The 18,667-nt window shown below is 37.5% G+C and overlaps 1 protein-coding gene and 5 non-coding genes across 6 annotated transcripts; 5 read left to right on the top strand and 1 right to left on the bottom strand.

Moving 5' to 3' along the window:
• The first annotated feature begins 632 nt into the window (after positions 1–632).
• On the top strand, positions 633–704 carry trnac-gca (transfer RNA cysteine (anticodon GCA)). The gene has a single exon. It is a non-coding gene; the product is annotated as a tRNA-Cys (tRNA).
• A 2,837-nt stretch (positions 705–3,541) lies between these two features.
• trnac-gca (transfer RNA cysteine (anticodon GCA)) lies at positions 3,542–3,613 on the top strand. The gene has a single exon. It is a non-coding gene; the product is annotated as a tRNA-Cys (tRNA).
• Positions 3,614–6,516: 2,903 nt separating this feature from the next.
• trnac-gca (transfer RNA cysteine (anticodon GCA)) lies at positions 6,517–6,588 on the top strand. Its single transcript has one exon. It is a non-coding gene; the product is annotated as a tRNA-Cys (tRNA).
• Positions 6,589–8,682: 2,094 nt separating this feature from the next.
• On the top strand, positions 8,683–8,754 carry trnac-gca (transfer RNA cysteine (anticodon GCA)). Its single transcript has one exon. It is a non-coding gene; the product is annotated as a tRNA-Cys (tRNA).
• A 2,542-nt stretch (positions 8,755–11,296) lies between these two features.
• trnac-gca (transfer RNA cysteine (anticodon GCA)) lies at positions 11,297–11,368 on the top strand. The gene has a single exon. It is a non-coding gene; the product is annotated as a tRNA-Cys (tRNA).
• A 2,824-nt stretch (positions 11,369–14,192) lies between these two features.
• arl5c (ADP-ribosylation factor-like 5C) lies at positions 14,193–18,667 on the bottom strand. The gene is made up of 6 exons (XM_051106693.1): positions 18,253–18,667; positions 17,333–17,393; positions 17,069–17,216; positions 16,830–16,913; positions 15,013–15,164; positions 14,193–14,907 (listed from the first exon to the last, which is right to left on the bottom strand). Exons 1-6 carry the CDS (start codon positions 18,296–18,298, stop codon positions 14,859–14,861), a joined length of 540 nt encoding a protein of 179 aa, XP_050962650.1. The 5' UTR covers positions 18,299–18,667; the 3' UTR covers positions 14,193–14,858.

Here is an 18,667-nt window from a genome sequence, read left to right as displayed (position 1 = left end):
ACCCACAATTTGTTGGTTACACCACAATCAAAAAATAAACGGGCAGCTGTTTCCTCAACAAAACCACAAAACGAGCAAGACTCATCAACATCAGAATATTTAGAAATAGACATAAAAACTTTCAAGGATTTGTGATTATGATGACCATTGAAACATGTCATCACAGTCGTGAAAAAGGTCCAATGCCTATTCTAACTTTTTAAGCAGGCCTGATCTTTCTTTCCGCAGTTTTAGAGGAAGACTTTCACTCTCAAATAGCTCTTGAAATTCTTTATCATTTGAAATTAAGTCAAACTATCCACTTTTAGCATAAACACTGATAACACAGTGTTTTTAAATAATGTGCATTCAGCATATTCAAACTTTGAGTAATACGACAACAGCTAAGCACTTTTATTATCATTGTGTATTGTTGGAAATGTCATTTTTTGGTAGTTTTTTGAAAATTAATTAATGAAAAGACTTCTAGATTATTACCATTATTTTTGGGTATTGCAACAGGAGAACAGCACGTTAAAGGCTCAGAAGAGACACAAAACAAACACTATATACACACCCACTATACACATAGAGGCACTGAGAACTCAATAACTAACCTGTTAAAGTAATACCTGCGCCAAATAACTGCAGGTGGGGGTATAGCTCAGTGGTAGAGCATTTGACTGCAGATCAAGAGGTCCCCGGTTCAAATCCGGGTGCCCCCTATTTTTTCCCCACATCACTTAAATGAAAAGCAACCTCTGGTAGTGGATTTTCAAATAGAGCTTGAGATAACGTGGGCCAGATGTATGAAACCTGCCGTGAAACCATCTTGCAATAACACAGAGATAGAAGCTGCTTACCACACACAGATCTGGAATCTCTCTTTTTTAGATTTTAGTAAAAAGTTGTGAAATTCAAACCAGCTGTCCCTTGTTTAGGCCAACAAGCACAACAGTAGAATTACAATGAAAATATTTGAAGGTTTACACAGGATCGAACTCAGGACCAGCTGCATTGCAAAAAGAAAACAAACACACATAAACTCACTGAGCTACATATCAGGTACAAATTATGATGCACAACTTAATCTGATGAAGGTCTTATTAGATCAACATGTCTTACTGTATATGGAGTGGAATGCATGTAGTTGTGTACGTAGCCACTATCCACTATATCATTATACACTCAGTAATAATGTTTTTATTTATCTAGAGGTTTTTGTAAACATAAAGGCTGGAACACACTGCATGACTTAAAATCAATTTTAAAACACTAGACATTATAAAATTGTTGACTTTGTAAATTATTAGAAATTCTGCACTGTGCATCATAAAGGACTGAGGACCTCACTACTAGCAGTGTTGCCAAGTCCACGGTTTTCCAGCAGAATCAGGCTACTTTAATGTAATATTTAACCCCTTGAATGCTAATTTGACCATGGGAACCCTGCCAAAAAACCTGCATTTTACCCCCGGAACAGGATTTTTAACTGGGGGCCTGCCCTCAAAACGCAATTGGGCTACTTTTGGGCTAGATTTGAGTCGCAATTGGGCAGGTTTTGTTGAGAAAACTTGGCAACCCTGACTACCAGATGTTCAAGTTGTTCCGAACACAATAAACTTGTGTAAAAACATGCGGTTTGTTGCTAAGAAACATGCGTGTGACAAATGAAAACATTATGTTCCAAAAAAATCCCGTCCCATCCAAAAGTCCTGTTTTATGGTATTTATACCAAACTTGATGTAACTACATTGGAAATGGGTGATTGACAGGCAGAATATATTGACTGATTTCAACAGAACTGGATTATTCATGTTCTTACATTCCTTTTGTCCTTTGTTTGTTTGTTTGTTTATTTGAAAAAAATCTGTATGGAGTGTTTTCATGACACCTCATCAGTTAGCCATATTGGCGGCACTGAACGTAAACAATGCTACTGAACTGAACGAAACTTGCTTATTTTGCTGATTATTGCTGCTGAAAACGGTCAATTATTGTCATGTTTTGGGCTGTACTAATCGGTCAGACTGGGAAAACCATTTGGAGCACTATAGACTACCAAACGTTATAACAAATCAAGAAGAAGAGAGTAAAAGACTAAGGAACAAAAGGCGTTTGGCCAAACTGAACCAGGGGTGTATTCCAGAAAGCAAGGTTAACTTACCACCTGCTAAACCCTGAACTCTCGGTTGATTAACCCAAACCTTGCTTACTCGAGGTATGCTGGTTCCAAAAACGCGTCCGAGAGTAAGTTCGTTCAACACGGAGTATGCTCCTGGTTAACACGCAAGACATTTTCAACAGATCGACGAATCAAGGAGTCACTATGGAAACAGACGCTAAGATAAAGCGCCATACTGCTCTTTCTTCATCTATCGTTCAAAAGGTCGTTTACATACTTAGTGCATATCGCCACCTAATTGGTGGTCTTTTTTTGTTTGTTTAATCTTTAATCCATTAGATTTAAGTATCATACAACCCTATATATATCTGTCACGCCCACAGGAGTCTCCTCAGTAGGTCACGTATGCGCCGATCACTCTGAAATAAGTTAAAACACTGAAACATAGCCTGCCCCATAGCAGGTTATCTTCAGAGAGCAAGTTGCTATGGCTACTTACATACCCTGAAAGTTACCGTTTTTGGAACCAAAAGTTGAGGTTATCTGCTTACTTACCCTTAAACATACCCTGCTATGTCACATAATCTGCTTTCTGGAATACCCCCCTGGATTTCCAGGGCAAGAATCTTGACAACATTTGTGTTTGTTCTTATCATTTCCGGTCAGGTAGGTGAAATATTATGCTAATATCTTAATTAATACTGCTCGTACATATCTTTACCACCTATTAACTTTAGTTTGTCAAAATATTGCGCCTTTTCCTGTTTACTAAGTGCTTCTCCAAATGATTTAACAGCTTCCACACGTTTTTTCTGTGGTTTAGACAGCATAAATTAGCATAAATTTTACATCAGAGTATTGCCAACATGGCCGCGCATCCGGGTAACCTACCAAACCGTGACGTAAGTGCAAACCCTCTACTGCTGTCAGTATGCCATGTTTATCCTTTCTACCTTTTGTACATATTTGTTAAGATCTTAGTACACACCAATAGTAGTTACATTAATACTTCCCAACAGATATTGTCCCAATTGATATTTCCTGGAAAGACATGTCATTTTCATTTGTAAGTAGTATCCTGATATTGTTTTATGGTTCTCGACAAGATGTGCTACTCATGATGTGGTCATGTTCAAACTGGCTTGTCCCAATAAAAAAGTGAATTTAAACAGGTAAGCATGACATTTTCAAGTATCATTAGATGATCCTAAGCCTGCAGGTCTGATATTCAGAACAAAGTACTGCAACACAAATACCCCTATTTCTTCAAGCTGCATTGATAAAATCATTATCAGTTGTATATATTTTTTGTGTTTTTTTACCCATAGGAAAAAATATAAAACTTACTCAGACTGTCGGACACATCCTTAAATACTTTGTTATGAACCATTAGGTGCTTAACCTGTGAAAGGACACCTGTGAAGTGATGTTGTGTGAGGGGGTATAGCTCAGTGGTAGAGCATTTGACTGCAGATCAAGAGGTCCCTGGTTCAAATCCGGGTGCCCCCTACGGTTCTTGTTTATTGGCATCAGGCCACACATTTAGATGGCAGGAAACCAATATAAATACGCACATGTAACTAATCGCAAATCTTAACAATATTAGAGGCCAAGAACCCGAAGCCTTCTGTGAATCTTAATGGCCATAAATTTCATCTACCAGTAACACGTAGATAAAGGGCCTGGTTACCAAATGTACATCCTGAATGACTACATGAGCGATTATTTGATTATTTTGGACTAGGTTAATGACTCAGCAGAAGGAGAAAGCATGAATAGGCTGTCATCAAATCTGCTCACTCAACAAGCCCACGTCGTCATCATATTCTTTGTTTCAAGGATTACAATAGGCTGTCCTACCTGCCTGTCAACGTATGTATTTGCATACCTCCGAGCACTTTTACGCACATGATATGTCATCATAGCAGACCAAGTGAGAATCAAAGGCGTTATTATTGTTATTATGCACTTTGTACTGTAATGTTTTCTCACCGGTGAATGAAACATGAGGTAATCTGACAGCACTGCATCCACCAATGGTTGGTTAGGGCTAGAAGGGATACAGCTACGCCCAGATGACGCAAAATCTCGCCATAAAATAACAATAAATTAAATTTACTACCTATCAGACTGTATTTTATTAATATCTACCCCAACCCTAAACCTACTCTTACAATAATGTAAATACAGTAATTAATTGTTGTTCAGTGTGACAGCAATGAAGTAACATTGATGTGCGCATGCCTGATAAGCCCTGGTAGGACAGTCATCGTGTTGCTGGTCTGCCTGTGCACATTCATGTGTTTTGGAGAAGGTGTGGCTGTGGAGAGCCATTCGCAGGGAGGGTGGGATCTTATGCTTTTAAAGCTAGTTTGCTATTGCTGGCCTGTCGAATTTGCCTACCCTACCTTTAGATAGGTCTGATCTCCCTTTCAGCATTTTCTAGAGAAAGACTTTCACTTTTGAATATTTCTTAAATTCTTTATCATTTGAAATTCAGTCAGATTATCACCTTTTAGAAACACTGATAACAAAGTGTTTTTAAAGGGGCCATCGGATGCCCCTTTTTCCAGTTGATATGGTTCTTCTTAATGAAAAGTCTATAACATGCTTTTGTTAAAATTTCTCAATGGTAGTGTAAAAAACACCCTTTTTACCATGTCAAAATCAGCTCTGCAAAAATCAACCTGTTCTGGTCGATGTTGCTTTAAATGTTAATGAGCTCTGCTCGCCCCACCCCTCTCTTCTCTCTCTGGAGTGATGAGCCTGTTTACTTTAAATAATGTGCATTCAGTATATTCAAACTTTGAGTAATACTAAAACAGCTCAGCACTTTTATCACCATAGTGTATTGTTGGAAATTTCATATTTTTTTGTAGTTTTTGTGAATTAATTAAATAATTAAGTAATTAATTAATTTCCTGATTATTACAGTTGTTTTTGGGTATTACAACAGGAGGAAAGCACACATCTATGGGCTCAAAAGAGACACAAATCAAGTACTCGCCCTTGTATACACAATGGGTTTGAGCTTTCAGTGGTAGAGCATTTGACTGCAGATCAAGAGGTCCCCGGTTCAAATCCGGGTGCCCCCTATGGGCCATCTTTATTGTAATCAGGCCACATGGGTAGATGGCAAGAAACCAATATGAATATGCACGTAATTAATCGCAAATCCTAACAATATTAGAGGCCAATAACGTGAGTCCTTCCATTGAATCTTCATGGCCCTAAAACTTGTAAAACACGTAGATAAAGGCCCTGGTTACCAAACGCACACCCTGACTAACTACATGAGCAATTATTTCATTATTTTGGACTTATCTAATGACTCTACAGAAGGAGAAAACATGAATAGACTGTCATCAAATCTGCTCACTCAGCAAACCAATATTGTCATATATAGAAGCAGGATCTTCCATTTATCCCCTAGACACACAACATTTTAAATAACGAGACATGCTAAATTCAAATCTTAATACAATATAGTTTCATAGGGCTTGTTGAACAATCAAACAGCAAAAAATTTTTTGAAACAAATAAAAGTGAGAGTTTTATGTTTGTATATATTCTATATATCAAACAGTTCTTCATTACAAAAATGTTTGTGTCTATGATATATGCTACTTAAAATGTTATTGTCTATGATACTTCCTACATCACTGCTGAAGTACCGACCCAGTGTTTACAAAGTGAACGTGCAAAAGAGGGTCAAACACCATTTACAAAAAAGGTAAACCAGCAAAGTAGGGCGATTTTTAAGTTGGAGGAGAAATGGGATGGGAGTTTTTCGACATACCCTAACTGTCATAAACTGGAATACACAGACTACGCATGTGCATCACAGAGCTAGACAACACAAGCGTTTGACGTTAAGAAGTGTATAAACTGTACATGTTTTAAAGAAAATGACTGATCGTTTCGCTAGATAAGACCATTCGTCCTCGTTTAGAGCCATTTGAAGCTGCTTTTAAATGGCATGTTCAAACTTGGGGGCACCATTGAAATCCACATTATGGAGAGAAATCCTGAAATGTTTTCCTCAAAAAACATAATTTCTTTATGACTGAAGAAAGAAAGACACGTACATCTCGGATGACAAGGGGGTGAGTACATTATCTGTAAGTTTTTGTTCTGGAAGTGAACTTCTCCTTTAATGCACATCTAGTTTCATATTTTTGTCTTGTCTATTGCTATGGTTATCATATGCTATGGATATGTCAATTACTGCAATTTCGAGAGTGAATCCGTGAATTTGAAAGTGTATGAAACTTTGCAGCTTGTATGTGGCCAAAAATAAGCGTTTCATACAGTTCTTTAATAGATTATAGCCTATATCATTTTAAATTCAGTCAAACTATCATTTAGCCAGCTCTTTGTGAAAGTATCACCTGGGCCAGGTAATTGCAGGTGGGGGTATAGCTCAGTGGTAAAGCATTTGACTGCAGATCAAGAGGTCCCCGATTCAAATCTGGGTGCCCTCTGTTTTTACCACAGCACTCAAAAATAGAGAGCAACCTGTAGTGTTGTGTTAAGGCCAAGAAGCACAATAGTAAGACTACAACGAAACTATGTCAAGGGATGCACAGGATCGAACCCGGGACCACCTGCACTGCAAAAAGAAAACAGACGCACACAAACTCATTGAGCTACATAGCACATACGAATTGTGACGCACAACTTCATCTGATGAAAGTCTAATGAAATCAACATGCCTTACTTTGGAGTGGAGCGCATGTGGTTGTGTACGTAGCCACTAGATGTCGCCCCATATAAAGGGTGAAACAAATAATTATCAAAAATCTGGTGGAAAGTGTGAATATTGTAAGACTCTGGACCATAGACGACGCTTTGTAACATGGTCACTAATCTTTCTTTAAGTTTCTTTTTAGTAAGAGCTATTGGTGTGGCCATACCAGAGTAATCTGTTACCATGCCATCAATCTGTTGACTTATCCGCTGTAGTGTACCGTAGGGTTCACGGTATACAGTAGTTCTTGTTAAATGTAACACAGAACAATGTTTTAATGGAAGCTGATTTCCTCATAACAGGCTCATTCTAGCACCATCCAAAATTCTCCCTTTATGGTCTTTCGATATTTAGCTTGATATTTACCTACGTTGGAAATGTGTAACTGGCAGGCCTGCAACTAAAAATATAGACTGATTTCTACACAACTGCATTTGTGTTGGGGTTTTTAAGTAAACCATATGGATGTTCTTACATCCCCTTTTCCATTGCCCCTTGCTCCTATTATTATTATTTTTTTTTTTTTTTTTTTTCTCCCCTCAACCATTTTAATATTGATTTTCTCACAGTAGCAGAGGTGACCATGAAGACCCAATGCAACATTAGTTTACTGACTGGATTGATTATATCACCTCCCTACCAGAGTAGAGTAATACACAGCACTGAACTAGAAGTTTTATTCCTGGAATCCTGTATTAATTTATTTGGATGGAAAGAAAATATATAAAACATACTCAGACTGTTAGACTCCCTAAATTACATTGTTATAGATGCACTGTTATGTGACTGTCCTGTGAAAACTGTGAAGTATTGTTTTGCATGGGGGTATAGCTCAGTGGTAGAGCATTTGACTGCATGAATAGACTGTCATTAAAGCTGCTCACTCAACAAACCAATACTGTCATATATAGAAGCAGGATCTTCTATTTATCCCATAGACACACAACATTTTAAAAAATGAGCCATGCTCATTTCACTTACTGCTATCTTTTACATCAACAAAAAATTGTTTTGTATATATTCTATATATCAAACAGTTTTATTCTTCATTACAATAATGGTAGTGATATGTCTATGATTTTTTGTGATTGTTGATATATAGCTTACTGTAAATCAAAATGCACACAGCATGCATAGCAAATAGATGTTCAGGTCTTTGGTTGGCTTTCATGAATTAGCATATGGATCTATAAAAAGAGGGGACAGATTATCATCTGAATGATCAGTGCAAATTCAGCTGTAGTCAACTGTTTCTAGTCAATTGACTAATCAGTTAAATCATTGACGGTGCTTTAGCTTTGATCTACACATCTATTTTCACATCTATTTTTGTCCCGTCCATTGCTATGGTTCTCACTATGTCAATAACTGCTATTTCGAGAGTAAAGCCAGCATAGATATGCGAATGTCATTCCACTTTGCATCCTATATGTGGGCAAAAACAAACGTTTCATACAAATCTTTAATGGATTATAACCTATATAATTTGAAAATCAGTCAAACTTTCACCTTTTAGACAAAGTGTTTTTAAATAATGTGCATTTAGAACATTCAATTTTTTAGTAATACTAAAACAGCTATTAACATCATGACATGTTGGAAATCTCATTTTGTTTAGTAGATTTTTGTGAATTTACCTATTTATTTATTTCCTGATTATTACAGTTATGTCTGGGCATTGCAACAGATGGACAACACACAGTTATGGGCTCAGAAGTGACACAAAACAAACACTTACCCTCGTATACACAATCATTAGATACACAATGGACTTGAGCACTTAGTAACTAACCTGTGAAAACATCACCTGTGCCACTTCATTGGAGCAGGGGGTATAGCTCAGTGGTAGAGCATTTGACTGCAGATCAAGAGGTCCCCGGTTCAAATCCGGGTGCCCCCTATTTTTATCCACACTCTTTAAAAATAAAGAGCAACCGCTAGTATTGTGTTAAGGCCTACAAGCACAATAGAAGAATTATAAAGAAAATATGTCAAAGGTTGCACAGGATTGAACCTGGGTCCAACTGCACTGCGAAAAGAAAACAGACACAGGCAAGCTTACTGAACTGCATTATGACGCACAACTTAATCTGATGAAAGTCCCATGAAATCATCCTCTCTTACTGTATTTGGAGTGGAGCGCATGTAGTTGTGTGCTTAGCCACTAGGTGTCGCCCCATACAAAGGTTGAAACAAATGGTTATCAAAAATTTAGTGAAAAGTGGGAGTATTGTAAAACTCTGGACCATAGACGACACATTGTAACATGGTCACTGATCTTTCTTTAAATCAAATCATTTTTAGTAAGATATAATGGTATGGCCATACCAGAGTAATCCAAATCTCGCAGTTATTTTTGCTATTTTCGTTATTGGGGACAATACAGACTACGGCAGGGATGGTGAAGGTCGGTCCTGGAGAGCCGCAGCACTGCATAGTTGTGCTTCAACCCTAATCACCTGAACAAGCTCATCAAGGTCTGAAGGGTTACTAGAAAGCAACAGGCAGGTGAGTTTTAATTAGGGTTGGAGCTGAACTCTGCAGGGCTGTGGCTCTCCAGGACCGGAGTTCGCCACCCCTGGACTACAGCTTAGTAAGTTTCAAAATCACCTCAAAATATCAACCATATTTGTTATCATGTTTTATATATTAATAACTTGAGGTTAAAATTCTGAATCTGTGCCATCATACACTATGAGATTTTTTTCTGTGAAATCTGTTAAAACGGCCATCTGACGCCCATTTTCCACAAGTTGATAAGATTCTTTAGAGTCTTAATGAAAAGTCTATAACATGCTTTGGTTAAAAATTCTCAATGGTAGTGTAAAAAACACCCTTTTTACCATGTCAATATCAGCTCTACAAAAATCATCCTGTTCTTGTCAATGTCGCTTTAAATGTTAATGAGCTCTGCTTGCCCCGCCCCTCTCTTCTCTCTGTGGAGGGACCAAGCGGCAACCTCCCGCTCTCTCTATTGAAACCAACACGGAAGTGACTAAAACTGCAATTTATCAACTGGCCGCTAGAGACTGGCTCCAAAAGGGAGTCAATCCCATAGACTCCCCATGTTAAAATGCCCAACTTTACAGCAGAAAAAAATATGTTTACAGCCTGGTACAAAAAGTGGTTTTGGTCTATAATTTTGCCCTTCATGTCAACTGTGAGGGGGGTGAATTTTTTCATAACTCTATGTCTATATAACTCTATATTAAGTCTTAAAGTTCTGCATAATTTAGGGCGTGGCCACTTGAGTGACAGGTGGATTGCCGCTGCTCTCACCACCGTCGTGCTAGGCGGGCGTGGTTTCAGCAACCAGCTCCACCTACATCCCGCCTTTTTGCCGATTTTCGATTATCCGGAAGTGACGTGCAGTGACGCGATTCCAAGACGGCGACAGCCGACTCCCGCCCACTAAGAGCTTCAAAAATGCTCTTCAGAAACCTATGGGTGACGTCACGGGCCACAGTCTATGGGAGTGACGAGCCTGTTTACTTTAGCCGCATTTAGCCACGAAACTTGCTAACTAGCACGTCATTAGGAAAGGCGATTGCAAAGATTCATAAAAACCCCCCTTCACTTCTGCTGTAGGTGAAGCTGGATCACAAATGATTTGCATGAACATAGTCGCATTTATATAGATTGGGAGGTGCGTTCCCTTTACAAACAAAAGTCATCCACTGCATCTTCAGCGGCTCAGATGTCGGGAGTAAACGACGACCTCTATGTTCATTATTACATCCAACAATCACTTTAGGAGCCATTCTTGTCTACATACCTGCTCCGGCATCGAAACACTTTGGCGATAGGAGTGTTACTGCTCATTTAACATGGGTCTAAGGTAAGACGGCCATGTCAGTCAGTCTATTGTAAGAGCGGCCTCTGTCGTTGTGACATCACACAGACAAGATGCTGAGAATGGCTTGATTTGAAAAAGGGGAAATTATTTTTACAGATTAAATAAAAACCACTGGGTGGATTTTTATCATTATAGGGTGTTTGTGTACACACACTGCAAACACACATTAATGTTCAAACAACATGTAAAAGTGAACTTTACATCCAATGACCCCTTTAAAGGCGTAGTTCACTTCTAGAATGAAAATTTACAGTAATGTACTCACCCCCTTGTCATCCAAGATGTCTTGTCTTTCTTTCTTTAGTCGTAAAGAAATTATGTTTTTTGAGGAAAACATTTCAGGAATTCTCACGATTGTTATTTTATTGATAGGATTAATTATATCACCTCCTTACCCAGAGTGGAGTAACACACAGCGCTGAACTAGAAGAGTTTTATTCCTGGAATCCCATATTAATCTATTAAAATAGAAAGAAATATAGAAAACAAACTCAGACTGTCATACAGACCTTTAATTACATTGTTATAGATGGGCCATTAGGAAACTGACCTATGAAAATGACACATGTGAGGTAAGTTTGCGTGAGGGGGTATAGCTCAGTGGTAGAGCATTTGACTGCAGATCAAGAGGTCCCCGGTTCAAATCCGGGTGCCCCCTGCGTGACCTCTTCTTTATTGTAATCAGGGCACATGTTTAGAAACATGATTACGCATGTAATTGATCACAAATCTTAACAATAACAAGAAGCCAAGAAAGAGTATTCTGTGAATCTTCATGGCCATTAAATCTCATGTACCAGTAACAAGTAGATAAAGGGCCTGGTTACTAAACGCACACCCTGACTGAATACATGAGCAATTATTTCATTATTTTGGACTTATTTAATGACTCAGCAGAAAGAAAAAGCATGAATAACTTGTCATCAAATGTGCTCACTTAAGCCCATATTGTCATCAACAGAAGCAGCAACTCCCATTGATCCCATTGACACACAACGTTTTAAATAATGAGACATGCTCATTTCAACAACTGTTATCTAATTTCAATGACTGTTATGTTTTACAATAGGAAGCCTACATTTATTTAATCAGCACAATATCAGCACATCAAGTCATTTACAGGTCCATAGGCTGAAGTACTGTTTAGTAACAGCATTTTGTATTTCTCTGTTAAATATTAATAGGTAAGGCCAAAGTTTAAAATCATGTACATGCCTCTCAGTCATTTGGCTAAGCATTATCTTGAGAAACACTATCCAAATATTTGCACTCAGACTGATTGAGGCATCTTTATTGTGCAGTGTTATTCCATTAAAAAATCTATTTATTTAACAGTTTTTAAGAAAAGGCCATGTACAGTTATATATTTATATATCCCAGCCAAGTTTTATTTTTAGCTACAGTAATTTTTAGATTCTATGATATTTTGTAAGGCTAGGCATAAAAATATTGTTCTGGTCCAAAGAGAATTAATTGCTGTACTTATTATCTATTTTCCTATACTCAAGTATACAGTCATGGCCAAAAATATCGGCACCCTTGCAATTCTGTCAGAAAATGCAACCCTTCTCTCAGAAAATTGTTGCAGTTGCAAATGTTTTGGTACTCACGTTTATTTATTTATTCTTTTTTTGCACTGGAACAACACACACACACACACAAAAGTCAAAATCTGATAAAATTCCACACAGAACCCAAAAATGCACTGGACAAAATTATTGGCACCCTTAACTTAATATTTGGTAACACCCCTTTGGAAAAAATATCTGACATCAGTCGCTTCCTGTCACCATGAATGAGTTTCTTACACCGCTCTACTGGCATTTTGGACTGCTCTTCTTTTGCAAACTGCTCCAGGTCATTCAGATTTGAAGGATGCCTTCTCCCAACTGCTGTTTTGAGATGGGATTCAGATCTAGACTCATTGCTGGCCATTTCAGAACTCTCCAGTGCTTTGTTTGTAATCATTTCTGAGTGCTTTTGAAGTGTGTTTCGGGTCATTGTCCTGCTGGAAGACCCATGATCTCTGGTGGAGGCGCAGCTTTCTGACACTGACCACTACATTCTGCCCCCAAATTCTTTGGTAATCATCAGATTTAATGATACCGTTCACACAGTCAAGGCATCCAGTGCCAGAAGCAGCAAAGCAAACCCCAAAACATCTTTGAACCTCCACCATGTTTGACTGTAGGGACTGTTCTCTTTTTCTTTTCTTTTTCTGTAAACAGTGTCACAATTTCCTTTACCAAAAAGCTCTACTTTTGTCTCATCTGTCCACATTACATTCTCCCAGAAGGATTGTGGTTTTGTCACAAGTTTTGGCAAACTCCAGTCTTGCTTTTTTATGCCTTTGTGCCAGCAGTGGTGTCTCCTACCATAGCGTCCCTTTTCATTCAGATGGCGACGTCTGTGTGCTGTGTCTGCAGATCAGCTTGAATTTGTTTGGAAGTTAATCGGGTTCTTTATCCACCATTCGAACAATCCTTTGTTGTTCAATTTTTCATTAATTTTGCTCTTCCGTCTATGTCCAGGGAGGTTAGCTACAGTGCCATGATCTGTAAACCTCTTGATGATATTGTGCACAGTGGATACAGGAACATTAAGATCTCTGGAGATGGACTTGTAGCCTTGAGATTGTCCATGTTTTTCCACAATTTTTTCTCTCAAATCCACAGTAACTCTTCATACTTCTTTCTTTTCTCCATGCTCAGTGTGACACACAACACAAAGGTTGAGTCAACTTTTCTCCATTTTAACTGTGATTACTATATTGCCCACACCTGTTACTTGCCAAGCAAGTACTTGCCGTGTCTAAATACAAATTGTAGAAGCATCACATGCTTGAAAAGCAATGATTTCTTACAATTTTGACAAGGTGCCAATAATTTTGTCTAGTCCGTTTTTGAGTTCTGTGTGAAAGTTTGATTTTTCTTCTTATTTTTTTTTACGTGTTGTTGCAGTGCAAACAAAAAAAATAAGCATGTGAATACCAAAACATTTGCAACTGGAACAATTTTCTGAGAGAAGTGTTGCATTTTCTGACTTGCACCATTCTGAAAACCTATTTTGCACCTGTAAAGATTTACTAAGTTTAGCGCATCACCTGTACAGGAGTGCAAATTAGATCCCACCTTTGTGAGGTGTAAAAACAAGTTATTCCAAAGCCTAGGTTGAAATAAAACATTCACGACAGATTGTCCACCGACAATGAAACATAGCTTACTGCATTAGCAAATCAAAATGCTCACAACATGCATTGCAAATAAATATTCACATCTTTGGTTGGCTTTCATGCATTAGCATGTGGATCTATAAAAGGAGGGGACAGATTATCATCTGAATGATCAATGCAAATTGAGCTGTAGTCAGCTGCTGTTTGATCTGATAATCATTGATTGTCTTTATCTGCGCCTCTATTTCACCTACTCAACAGTCACATACATTTTGAACCCAGGCTGAATATATTCCTCCAAGACAAAGGCATATTTTTAGTAGATTTTTTATTTGTACAAAACTTTTTTTGTACAAAATTATATAAGAAAGCATACTATGAATATCCAGTCTACTTTCAAAAATAAAATACTTGAACACGTTCCATTCTGCATGCACACATCTGTACAACATACACAAATAATTTCCATTTAAATACTTCAAGTAATGCTTGCTCAATAGCTTAGTGGCTCATCATGAATCAGCACGGGCATGTGAACCATTACCCCCACCTCCACCCTTTTTGAGATGGACGCCTGTAGACAATAACTCCACGTGAGCAGCGGAGCCGTCAGCACAGCCGGAGGTGAAAACAGTGGCACCAACACATCATGATCAGGGTCAGATCATTTCAGAAGTCTGTAATGTAAACATGTGGACCTCTAGAACGGAGTCACATAATGTACAAACACAAACGTTTATACACACACATTCACTCACTCTCTCTCTCTCTCTCTCTCTCACACACACACACACACACACACACAGAGTCTCCAGGCTTGTTCTGATATCCATAGTAAGTGGATGAAGCGTGTTCCTCCAAGATTCAGTATTTGAAGTTTACTCAGACAGAGGCACTGAGAGCTTGATGAAAAGTCTTAAGCAGGCCTGATCTCTCTTTCAGCAGTTCCAGAGGTTTCAGAAGCACTGTTGCTGGACTAATTCGCCACAACTCGGGAGCGCATCCAATCTAGACTGGCTGGTAAACTGTAGGGGGAAAAGAAAGAGATGGTTACGCATCAAATAAATAGGCTTTCACTCAGGAATTGCGAAACACAGGTAAACAAGTGCACTCCTAGAAAACACACATACCCTTCTCCAGTGAGCGCGCAGCAGGCCTGGACATGCCAGGAGCGGGCGTTGAGCGAGCTGAGAGTCAGACTCTGAGAGATCTCTGCAGCAGACATGCTGTTTTTCATGTCCTGCTTATTTGCCAAAACCAGCACCGATGCGTTCTGCAGATCCTGTGTGGAGAAAAAGGAGAAGTAATGAAATTAAAACGTCAACAAGAAAGAATAACGTTCAAAACAGTTACGACTAGGGCTAGACTCCGTTGGAATGGTCTAACCCAACCCTAAAAATCTGATTCAATCATTTGTTTGCCAACGTAAAATGACATGAGAATCCCTAGATGACATTTTAATCACGTTCAAATGTTTTGAATATATGTAAGCAAATATTTCTGTTTGGGGTAAGAATTATAAAATAACATATACAACATTCCTACTTGTGTCCATTTTGTGAAAAACATGCCTTATTTTCATGACTTTAACAAAAATTTGATGTATTTTACTATCAGATAGGATATGGTTTCCTTTCTCCTGATACGGATTATGTTTTTTCTGATTGGAGACACCTTTTTTAGACATTATTTTGAACCAGTGTGATTATTGTTAACCAAAACTACCAAAAACCTTTTTAACTGAAATAAACTGCAATGTTGTTTTGACAACTGACCAAAACAAGTTTAGGCTCAAGTACTAAAATGTAACTGTAAACAGGTAAAATTGGAATAAAAAAAAAAAAAAAATGACAAAAGCGTATAACAAAATGACTTGAAAAAAATTAATCTACAATTAAAACTTAATGAAATTTAACAGACAATTCAAAAATACTATAGTTACAGTATTTTGAGCATACTCGAAGGTCTAAATAAATAAAATATTACATACACAACCAGTCAAAGGTTTTTGAATAGTAAGATTTTTTTCATGTTTTTGAAAGTCTTTTCTGCTCACCAAGCCTGCATTTATTTGATCCAAAGTACAGCAAAAACAGTAAAATGTTTATGAAATGAAATAATTTTACCATTTAAAATAACTGTTTTTTACTTGAATATATTTTAAAATGTAATTTATTCCTGTGATTTCAAAGCTGAATTTTAGCATCATCACTCCAGAACACATGATCCTTCAGAAATCACTGTAATATTCTGATTTGCTGCTCAAAAATTATTATTATTATGCTGAAAACGGCAGAGTATATTTTTTTAGGTTTCTTTGATGAATACAAAGTTTAGAAGAACAGCATTTATTTGAAATAGATTTTTTTGTAACATAAATGTTGTTATCATCACTTTTGATTACTTTAAAGCATCCTTGCTAAATAAAAGTATTAATTTCTAAAATTTTAAATAATCTTTTGAATGGTATAGTGTACAATGTTACAAAAGCTTTTTATTTCAGATAAATGCTGATCTTCGGATTTTTCTACTCAAAGAATCCCGGAAAAAAAGTACTGTTTTAAATATTAACAATAATCATAACTGAATATTTGTTCAATTATATTAGACCAACTTCTGAAGGATGATGTGATGCTGAAGACTGAAGTATTGATGCTAAAAATTCAGCTTTGATCACAGGAATAAATTAAATTTTAAAATATATTCACATAGAAGAGTTTTAAATGGTAAAAATATTTCAAAATATTACTGTTTTTGCTGTACTTTGAATCAAATAAATGCAGGCTTGGTGAGCAGAAGAGACTTCTTTAAAAAAAAAAAAAAAAAAAGGAGCTAAAAATCTTACTGTTAAACCCAGGCACCGATACCACACATGTGAAGTGCATTAAATACCCATCATGAAATATTCATAACAACTGTGTCATGAAGCAGCTGAATGTAAACTAACCTCATGTGCAAGCATGCGATGAAGCTCCTCTTTAGTTATAGTCAGGCGTTCTCGGTCAGTGCTATCAACCACCAGGATGACAATCTGTTATTTAGAGAGGCAGATTATACATTTTATAAAGACTACAGAGCTGACAATAATATATTGTATCTGCCTGTAATCAGTAGGGAAAGTGCAATCATTAGAGTACCACAAATTTCCTGTCACACAAGCAAGGCACGCAGGTTAATGACACACACCTCTGTATTACAGTAATACGAGTTCCAGGTAGCTCTGAGACTCTCCTGACCACCGATGTCCCAGACAAGGAAGCGTGTTTTCTTCACTGCAATTTCCTCTACGTTGCTGCCAATTGTGGGAGAAGTCTGCACGGCTTCTTTAGTTAAACTGGAAAGAACAAGGCATACAAAGTTCAAAAGCTGAGTGGAAACATATAACACGTAATAACAGACTGACAAAGGTCATGTGCTTCTGTTTATGCTTTCGAAAAGAAAAACACTTACAACTGGTAGAGGATAGTGGTCTTCCCAGCATTGTCCAAACCGACAATAATCACTTTGTGTTCTAAAAAGAGAGAAAAAACAGACATTGTTTAATCTATTCTGCATGAAAATGTCATCTGATAACATCGGCCTGACTGACATCATGCTATGTATTTCTAAGAACTCGGTGTTCAGTGATCTATATCTGTTTGGGTTTACCAAGTTAAGAAAAGCTGAGGAAACTGCTGTGGAATAACTGTAAGCAAGCAAAACTCCCATGATCTTTGAACCTCACTAGCGTACAATCTTATCTGACATGTACAGAAAGAACAGAACATCCTAACACAGACGTTATTAATGCCACTTAATCTTACATTTCAACACTATCCAAATTTTATCCCACTGTACATTTGGTTATTCATGCAGTCATTGTTATTGGCTGAACAAAAAGCACAATCTGTGAGTATTTTAATGATTAAATCTGTCTGTAAATGTTTTAAGAGAACGTCAAATCATAATTCTTATGAAACATAAAGTACAATCATAAGGGAAGTTTTCAGAACACAAACAAAGCTCATGAATATTTAATGAGAACGAACTGAGGACGTTCGTGATTGGTTGTAGACTGCTAAACAACTCGCGTTATTCTAACTCATAAATGTAATAGACTTAAAAAAGTATAAATATGAAGAAATGATTAATTCAGACTTCATCAATAGCCTTTATCCGGAGTTTGAAAACAGGTAACAATTAAGAAGTGTGTTAAAAACCCTGAAGGGTACAACTTGTAAAGTTTCTCAATAGCCAGGACAGAATTGTTTTTTTAAACAAAGTTAACTACAGTTACATTAACAAAAACCACTGTAGCGTCACTGACTGTTGATAAAACGCGTAGATTGGAAAATAATAATAAAACGCAAACGTTTATTAAACTAGCTTACCTCTGTCTCCGAAAACAGTCATCAGTTTGGCAAACAGCAGTCCCATTTTTACAGGCAGTGTATTTTAAAAGGCCAGTTCTGTTAATCGATCACACCAGGTTTTCTAAATTCACCGGGCGCCGAAGTGATGATCTTCTGGTTGTTTTGATTCTCTACAGTTGCGTTAAAATAATGATCCAACGATGGTAGTATTTCCTTTTTGCTTGTTGATGTGTATTGTCAAGCAATACAGTTTGGTTAAGATGCCCGAACTTATAGTCTAAACGTTGAGAGATTGTCTCCCTGAGTGCTTGTTATTTGATCGTCGGGTGTCTGTCTAATTACCCCTCCGCTGTGCTACGTTAAATCGGCGAGGAATACGGAATTTCGTCGTGTTTTCCGTGGGCGTCTGCACATTTAAACGATGAGTAATGAC

Source organism: Labeo rohita, chromosome 3, assembly GCF_022985175.1.
Source record: "Labeo rohita strain BAU-BD-2019 chromosome 3, IGBB_LRoh.1.0, whole genome shotgun sequence".
Classification (NCBI taxonomy): Eukaryota; Metazoa; Chordata; class Actinopteri; order Cypriniformes; family Cyprinidae; genus Labeo; species Labeo rohita.
This window is presented reverse-complemented; position numbering and strand designations above follow the sequence as displayed.